The 9,189-nt window shown below is 42.6% G+C and overlaps 4 protein-coding genes across 4 annotated transcripts; 2 read left to right on the forward strand and 2 right to left on the reverse strand.

Moving 5' to 3' along the window:
* Positions 1 to 917: 917 nt before the first annotated feature.
* Positions 918 to 2,306, reverse strand: TM35_000801020 (uncharacterized protein; the record flags this gene model as incomplete). Its single annotated transcript, XM_029031368.1, has 1 exon — positions 918 to 2,306. The coding sequence occupies one exon, from the start codon at positions 2,304 to 2,306 to the stop codon at positions 918 to 920; it is 1,389 nt and encodes a 462-aa protein (XP_028877331.1).
* Positions 2,307 to 2,569: 263 nt separating this feature from the next.
* TM35_000801030 (uncharacterized protein) lies at positions 2,570 to 2,905 on the reverse strand (the record flags this gene model as incomplete). Its single annotated transcript, XM_029031369.1, has 1 exon — positions 2,570 to 2,905. One exon carries the CDS (start codon positions 2,903 to 2,905, stop codon positions 2,570 to 2,572), a length of 336 nt encoding a protein of 111 aa, XP_028877332.1.
* Positions 2,906 to 3,368: 463 nt separating this feature from the next.
* Positions 3,369 to 3,719, forward strand: TM35_000801040 (uncharacterized protein; the record flags this gene model as incomplete). The annotated part of the gene is made up of 1 exon (XM_029031370.1): positions 3,369 to 3,719. One exon carries the CDS (start codon positions 3,369 to 3,371, stop codon positions 3,717 to 3,719), a length of 351 nt encoding a protein of 116 aa, XP_028877333.1.
* Positions 3,720 to 4,469: 750 nt separating this feature from the next.
* Positions 4,470 to 4,775, forward strand: TM35_000801050 (uncharacterized protein; the record flags this gene model as incomplete). Its single annotated transcript, XM_029031371.1, has 1 exon — positions 4,470 to 4,775. The coding sequence occupies one exon, from the start codon at positions 4,470 to 4,472 to the stop codon at positions 4,773 to 4,775; it is 306 nt and encodes a 101-aa protein (XP_028877334.1).
* Positions 4,776 to 9,189: the final 4,414 nt, after the last annotated feature.

A 9,189-nucleotide genomic window follows, 5' to 3' on the forward strand; every position in this document is an offset into this window, starting at 1 on the left:
AAAAAAAGAGTGACTGCGTGAGGCAGACACAATAATAGAGCAAAGATGTAAAAGAAAAAAAAAAATTCATTACTTAATGTGGCTGCGATGCCTGGACACAGTCCAATCCACCCCAAGGTGAACAACGGAAAATGATTGTGTACTGAACGTGCTGTGCTCATATCTTTATTCTTGATGTCCGTGCAGCAGTTTGTATATAATGAAAAAAAAAAACATTCCACAAAAATGAACACACAAGATACACAAAGTGTATTGGAAACGCAAAAGAGAAACACACAGCTGCACATAAAACGTGCAATGTGATTATAATGAAACACACACAGGGGGGAAAAACAACAGAATGAAAACAAAAAAAAAAAAAAGCCGTGATCACCATGTGAATATGTTCAGGAGTCAAGCAACACAATTGACTGCAGTAGGTGTGTGTCTTTCGCACAGGGCGAGCAGTGGGAATGATGCACACATGATGACAGTCCACACACACACACAAAGAGAAGGAGGGTTGGTAGTGTGCGTCTTTGTGTGTCTTGAACCTCCTGTCATTCTTCACATTTCAGTCACAGCAATTACAAGTTTATTGGAATTGTATATCATTCCCATGGGTAAAAGCAATAGTTATTAATATCACGGAACATACACACATCACCAGGCGGACACAGTAAATGGCGGCAAAACTGAACCCAGATAATAATGCCAACAAACAAACAAAGAGGAACACGCCATCACAGAATGATGGTTTGTCATCTGATGAGTGTCATAGGGAGTCCAATAGATTTGTTCAAGAAGAATAGTGCAAACAAGAGATTTATCGAACTGAAAAAAAACTTAAAATTCAATAAAAAGAACAGTGCCCTTACAATGTATCCATATCCACTCAAATAAAGGTTAACTGTGCAACTGTGTCATGGGAACACCGATTAGCAAACAAGAGTGCAAACCAGCACACACAACAGAATCAACAAAAAGGGACTGTGCATCAATGCAGGACCGAGGCTGCTGTCATTCTTCTTGGCCGCTTCTGCTTTTTTCTTCGCCTCTTCCGCCGCTCGTTCCAGCTGTTCTTTTTCTTTTTTCTCCAGTGCTTCTCTAGCCTTTTCTTCTGCATCCTTCCTCTCCCGATCTTGTTTGGCTTTTTCTTCTTGGGCTCTTTTTTCATCAGCCTTTCTCTTTTCCGCCTCTTCTTCTTCAGCTTTTTTCTTCCTTTCCAGTTCTTCTTGAGCCAATCTCTCCTGCTCCCTAGCCAGTCTTTGTTCTTCTTCCAGTTTTTCTTGCCTTTCTCTTTCCAGTCTCGCTGCCTCATCTTGTTTCGCCTGTTCTTCTTGAACCATCCTTTCTTCCTCAGCCTTTATCTCCGCTGTTATGAGCGGTTCCATCCTCTTTCTTTCTGCTTCCATCTTCGCAACAACGTCCTTTTTCTTCGGTAGCTTTCTATTCTTAATCCAATCCCCAGTTACCTTCTCAACGTTCGTACATGATTCCACGACTTTACTGACCGATTCCACAATCTCGCCAATCTTCGCTCCATCATCTTTCAGCTTCTTTTTAATCCCTTCGAGCTGCAGTTTCACCCCCTCCATCGTTTTCTTGGTTTCTTCTATTCGTTCCCTACCGTCTATCACGGATCGAGTACTCAAACCATCCAACTCACCGTATTTCACCGTGATCGTCTCTAATTCATGGTACGTTTTGTTGCTGATTCTCGCAAGTTTTATTTTTTCCCGAGTCCAGTAAGTTTTATTCGGTTCAGCAAGTTTACTTAAATAATAGACTCTACTTTGGTTGAATCTGTTTACTGCGTCCACCCAGGTATCACATGAGAGAGAACCCATGTGCTTTGCCCACAACGTATCCTCAACATAAGAACCTGTACCGTCAACTGCCTCCTTAACCTCCTGCACCAGTTCTTTGATTTTCTTTTCATCACCTTCCGCCAATTTGCAATTTGCGCCACATCCCTCCACGGATTTCTTATCAACTTCCACAAGAAGATCCTTCACCTTTAACGCAGTGGAGTTCGCAAGTTTGGAACTTTCGTTTGATGAGTTCACAATCCCCTCCCATATTGATGAATAACCTTTCCCCGCCGCAAGATATTCACTCACCTTCTTCATCCATGCTTCTGCCGTATTTTCCGCCGCCACAACCTCATCATGCTCTGTCCGTTCAACAACCGTCCCATCACCGTCCGCACCCCCATCACCTCCGTTTGCACCCGCCGTAGGAACCGCATATGCCACACAAACGCAACAGTGCAGAAGTACCAACAGGTACACCACACCACGCAGTTGGACGAACATCGTTGTCATGATTGTCACTGTGAGTTGCTTGGGTCTGTGGTACCAAGGAAGAAGAGGAAAAGGAGAAAAGAGAGACACACATTTAACACACAAGGCAGTGGGTACACAGCAAAACAGAAAGAGAGAGAGAGAGAGTACACATCACAACAGCTATCAAACAACAACCCAATGAGGGGAACAACAATAAACCACTCACACAATAAAACACACCCAGAGTTACACAGATATTGAAACAACACCCTGAATTTAGAAGAAGTGGAAAACAAATGGTATCAAAACAATATTAAATAAACGTCTCTACACACACTCCAATATCTTACTCGGTATTCATACACACAAAGTCTCTGTATTCTCATTACAATAAAACCATTACCAGGCAGTTTGAACACCAAAATACACCCCAGGACCTTCTTGGATAAAGTTTCGTCCCAGTACGACTCTGCTGGACCCGGTGCTGTATGACGGTTGTTGCCTATGAAAAAGTAAACTCTCAAGAAGAGAATTTGCTGACCCATGGCTTCCCTCAAAAAGAATAAGGGATAATGGACATTGGCTCCAACTTTCGATGGCCAAACGTCACCAAGGGGATGCCATTCCCAAGAACGCATGTGTTGAAAAGAAAAATAAAAAGAATTCGGTTTTTAAGGAAACCACTCACTTCAAACATTTAGTGAGTGCATTTAGTTTCTTTGAATAAATTCATATACTCTCCACCTTGACACTGTGTTGGGGAGGCACTCATTACCAAGGATCTGTTTCTGTACAATTCCTACCCCTCGCAAACCCCATGGAAGTTATAAACAAAATGAAAAAAATACATAACGTCACCCTTATTGGTCACGCAATCATTCAAAAGTCTAGCTTCATGGTTTTGATTCCTGTGTTTATATGATATCGAACTCAATGATTCTGCCGCTCTCTGGTAATATCTCTCTTTTGTGCAAAAGACGCGTGAACCACAGTGGAAGAATACCATCACCAGCACCCACGATACTTTATATACTTAAGAGGTTCTTTGCTGGTAAAAGGTTTTCCTTTATACTCATGTTTCTTGCTTCGCAATAAGATAACATGGCGTTTTCTATCGCCACTATTTCTTCAATTCGAAGTTTTTGGTCCGGGGGAAGCACAGGTAACAAGAACAACAACAACCCAGGTAATGGAGAAACACCGCACGCACCCACAAACACTGCCCCGAAGAACACCATGGAGGATTCTTTTGGTAAATATGGGCATGATCGTTTATCACTCAATCTTCCTACGCCAAAAAATGACACACAAACGCTTTTGTTTGCAACGGCGTTGTTTGGGGCAGAAGCCGACGTCAGTGTGGCAATCTTCTTTTCTTTATTCTTTTACAGATTACAATATTTCAACAGATCGCCACTTAAAGGTAAAAAGACTTTTGTGATCGTGTGCTAACTTATCTTGGCGTCAAAACCAAGCACTTGAATATATTCAGGGAATTCAAAGGTACTCCATATATTGTTGGGAATCTCCTAATAAACCAAAATACCTATGGGGCGAAATGTTCTTATGGGGGAATATGTTCTTATGGGGGAGTGTTGTGTTCTTATTATACTTGTTTTTCCTTTTCTGCATTCCCCATGGATTTCCTTTTCACACCACACACAGGGTAGTGGCGGAGAACGCCTTAACACATCACCACCATAGCAGAATTTAATTTGCCTTTATCATGAGGGTGTGGTGAATTCCCCTTCCCTTTGTTCTTTTTGTTCATGGCGTGGACCATCCAACCGCACCTTTTACTCGGTGGCACGCGGCACCATGTCACGAGGGGAACGGGGAAGGGTCATCTTTGCGGAATACCTTTCGAACCCATCTTACTCAGCGTTGAAGTGGGGAAAGCCAGAGTTTTCCACTATTCCCAACCCCACTCATTTTATAAGTGAAACACCCCAGGGAGCCACCCCCCACCCCTCTTTTTCTTGTTGCGCACAAGACGCTGACAAGTTGGCCGCCCGCCTTGGGTTGTGGGGGTGGTGTGTTCTCTCCTCTCCCTTCTTGGGGTGAGGGATAAAAAAAGAAAGAAAAGGGCAAAACCCGACAACGAGCCTCGAGCATTACGCACGTAGACTGGTTGCCGGGTTTCATCCCTTTTTTTTCCTCATCCTCACTCTTCTTTTTCTCTCAAGTTCAAAGTCCCTGAGCATGATATTTCACGCCTCAAGGTTCAGCGCCTCGGGACGTAAAGTGCCCCTCCCCGAGCCCCGCCGAAGCAAAGCATGCCGCTCACACACAAACCCCACAGTGGAGTGGTCCAGCAACACAACGGTGTCCCTCCCACTCACAGTCCACACACACCCAATGACAGTCTCACATGCTCATGTCAGAGAGGCACCACGGCATTCCCCAAAATGTACACTAAGTCCCATACCTACAGAGAGGAACAGAAAAACCCTAGAAAACAACAACAATAGGATACCAACAACACACAAAGCACTCACAATACAATAATCACAGCTGCCACTCTCATCAGAGAAAAACATTCACCCACACCAGCACATCAACTCAATCCCCCCAAAAAAAAAACAGACCCATTACGTGAAGCCGAAGCGGAACAGTCTCAGTCCACATCCCCCTCGCAGGGTGCAGTCACTCAAGCAAGCCACACAACAAACAACACACACCACAAGGGCAGTAATATCTCCGTGGCAATGCCGTGAGTGACACCACCGAGAGAGAAGGTGGGAACAAAGAAATGTGTTTTTATTACGTGGGTGGTGTGAGTAGCAACCCAACACACAAAGGAACTCACAACGGAGGGGCACACTCAAACACCCACAACCCACCAATCTTTATACCAAAATAAAAAATGTAAAAAAAGTGTGACTGCGTGAGGCAGACACAATAATAGAGCAAAGATGTAAAAGAAAAAAAGAAATTCACTACTTACTGTGGCTGCAATGCCTGGACACAGTCCAATCCACCCCAAAAGTTAACAACGGAAAATCATTGTGTACTTAACCTGCCGTGCCCATATCTTTATTCTTGATGTCTGTGCAGCAGTTTGTATATAATGAAAAAAAAAAGAATCATTCCATAAAAATGAACACACAAGATACACAAGGTATATTGGAAACGCAAAAGAGAAACACACAGCTGCACATAACACGTGCAATGAAATTATAATGAAACACACACACACACACGGGAGAAATAACAACAGAATGAAAACAAAAACAAAAAGAAAGCCGTGATCACCATGTGAATATCTTCAGGAGGCAATAACACAATTCCCTGCAGTAGGTGTGTGTGTGTGCGTCTTTCATACAGGGCGAGCAGTGGGAATGATGCACACATGATGACAGTCCACACACACACACACACACACAAAGAGAAGGAGGGTTGGTAGTGTGCGTGTTTGTGTGTCTTGTACCTCCTGCCATTCTTCACATTTCAGTCACAGCAATTAAAACACCATTGGTTTGTATACCATTCCCATGGGTAAAAGCAATAGTTAGTAATATCACGGAACACACACACATCACCAGGAGGACACAGTAAATGGCGGCAAAACAGAGCCCAGATAATAATGCGAACAAACAAAGAGGACACTCCCCTCACAAAATGATGGTTTGTCATGTGATGAGTGTCATAGGGAGTCCAATAGATGTGTTCACCAAAAAAAATGCAAACAATAGATTTATCCAACTGAAAAAAAGAAAAAAAACATTAAAATTTAATAAAAAGAACAGTGCCCTTACAATGCATCCATGTCCACCCAAACAAAGGTTAACTGTGCAGCTGTGTCATGGGAACACCGATTAGCAAACAAGAGTGCAAACCAGCACACACAAGAGAAGCAACAATAAGGGACTGTACACCAATGCAGGACTGAGGCTGTTGTCATTCTTCTTGGCCGCTTCTGCTTTTTTTTTCGCCTCTTCCGCTGCCCGTTCCAGTTGTTCTTTGTCCTTTTTCTCCAGTGCTTCTCTAGCCCTTTGAGCCTTTTCTTCTGCATCCTTCCTCTCCTGATCTTGTTTAGCCTTTTCTTCTTGGGCTCTTTTTTCATCAGCTTTTCTCTTTTCCGCTTCTTCTGCTATCCTTCTCTTTTCCGCTTCTTGTTCATCCATTTTCTTCCTTTCCAGTTCTTCTTGAGCCATTCTCTCCTGCTCCTTAGCCAGTCTCCTATCCTCTTCCAGTTTCGCTAGTCTTTCTCTTTCCTGTCTCTCTGCTTCTTTCCTTCTTTCGTGTTCTTGAACCATTGTCTTTACTGCAGCCTCCATTTCCACCGCCAATCTCAGTTTTTCTCCATTCTTTGCCGCCTCCAATTTCGTTTTAACGTCTGCGGGTGGTGTCTTGTGTCGTCCCGTATACAACCTCCTGTTCAGCCTTTGCTTGATCTCTTTCAACTTCGTATCTCCCGCCGTTTTGGTATGTGTGATCAGTTCTACGACCTCTCTGTACGTACCTTTTGAGTCGTCACGGACCGCCTCCTCCAATTTCCCGAGCTCGGCAATCGCACCTTCCAACGCTGTCTTCACCACTTGCAGTACCCCAGTATCCCTAGCGACAAAACTGCTATTTGCTTTATATGCAGTGAGATTGCCAACGAGATAAGTTAACTCCTCGTATATTTTACTGCTGTTAATAGCGAGAATCATTCTCTCGTCCGTCTCATTTATTTTTTTCCCAAGTAATTCTGAAAAATAATTCTTTGTCTCGTTAAATTTCTTCTCTTCTCCACCCTTCCACTCATTAATTGGAATCGAACAACTATCCGCCATCCACACTGTGTCCATGATTGATGTGGTCATATTGTTGATTGCATCAATAGTGGTCTTCATCGTTTCATTTGTCTTTTGAACCGCTCCGTTGATTTCCTCCAAACCAGCAGGATCAATGGATGAAGTCAAACTCCCTTTTCCCACTATCTGTTTGATTTTCTGAACACTCCCATCCATCCCCTTGACGGCAGTCCCAACATCCCCCGTTCTATCCCTGCATACCTCCACAACTTCCTGCCACACAGAAAAACAACCGCTCCCATACACAAACACATCATACGCGCGATCCACCGCCAATCTTAATCCTGCCTCCAAATTTTCTTCTTCACTTCTTCGGCGATCTTCGGAACCTTCGCCATCACCCTGTGCATTTGCCAGACAAACATAACACTGCAGAAGTACCAACAGGTACACCACACGGCGCAGTTGGATGGACATCCTTGTCATGACTGTCACCGTGAGTTGCTTGGATCTGTGGTAACAAGGAAAAAGAGAAAAAGGAGAAAAGAGACGCACATTTAACACACGGTAGAGGGCACCACACACACAACAAAGAGAGAGAATACACATCACAACATCAATCAAACAACACATCCCAATGAGGGGAACAACAGTAAACCACTCACACAATAAAACACACCCAGAGTTACACAGATATTGAAACAACACCTTGAATTTAGAAGAGGTGGAAAACAAATGGTATCAAAACAATATTGAGTAAACGTCTCTACACACACTCCAATATCTTACTCGGCATTCATACACACAAAGTCTCTGTATTCTCATTACAATAAAATCATTACCAGGCAGTTTGAACACCAAAATACACCAAAAATACAGTGTGCGACTGGCAACAAACAAAAACAATACCACAAATCATCAGCAAAACAAAGAGACTGTACAATAATAATCAACACACTTCCAAACAGAAAAAGAAAAAGAAACCAATGCATCACCATAATATTTATACCAACACCACAATTGGAATCCAAAATCCACTCACTCACAACCATAACAAAAATGACTGCATACATCACTGTAATACCATGTCACTCTTTACAAACAGAATCAACACACAATTACTCTCTCACACACATATTAACTCTTTATTTATCCTTAATACTATTATTTTATTTTTCCCTCAGAATGCCAATTCGCCTCTTCTTCTCCCACAACATTATCACCAAAAAAAAAAAAACCACACCCACCACAAACGTCCCTTTACTCCATGGTGTGTATTAGGAAGGTACGATCAAACATATCCCCCACCCAAAAAGGGACCCCACATACCACCACGTTTATTTTTGTTTTCTGTTCTTCGTGGTTTTATGGATATTACTCCAATGGAACGGGCCATCAAGAGTAATACATAAATATACATAAATACAATTTGTTTTTATATTATTATTTTTACTACCGTTGGGCATGGGAAGTACGCATTGTTAATGAAATTATAATGGATCTCGTAGGTGGCAGAACATGGTTTTTTTTTTTTTTTCGCCTCTCTGAATCGCCTCAGCGGCTAAATCTAATTACCACCACTAGAGGAGACGGCTTTTACTATCCCTAGGGTCCCTGCCACTCCTTTTTTAGCAGCATTCACACTAAAGTGAAATATAAAAAAGAAACTGCTGCTGATGGTACACTGATGCGTGACCCAGGATCTTCTTGGATAAAGTTTTGTCCCAGTACGACTCTGCTGGCCCCGGTGCTGTATGAGATTTGTAGCTTATGAACCCGTAAACTCTCAAGAAGAGAATTTGCTGGCCCATGACTTCCCCTCAAAATAATAAGGGATAATGGGCATTGGCTCCAACTTTCGATGGCCAAACGCCAACAAGGGAAAGGCCATTCCTAAGAACGCATGTATTGAAAAGAAAAATAAAAAGAATTTGGTTTTTAAGGGGACCACCTTCTTCAAAGATTTAGTGAGTGCATTTAGTTTCTTTGAATAAATTCATCTACTCAACCTTGGCACCGCGTTGGGAGGCAGCCCTCATTACCAAGGATCTGTTTCTGTACAATTCCTATCCCTCGCAAACCCCATGGAAGTTATAAATGAAATGTAAAAAAAATTCATGACGTTACCCTTATTGGTTACAGAATCATTCAAAAGTTTAGCTTTATGGTTTTGATTCCTG

The sequence above is a fragment of the Trypanosoma theileri genome (genome assembly GCF_002087225.1).
Source record: "Trypanosoma theileri isolate Edinburgh chromosome Unknown TM35_Tth_80_V1, whole genome shotgun sequence".
Taxonomy (NCBI): domain Eukaryota; phylum Euglenozoa; class Kinetoplastea; order Trypanosomatida; family Trypanosomatidae; genus Trypanosoma; species Trypanosoma theileri.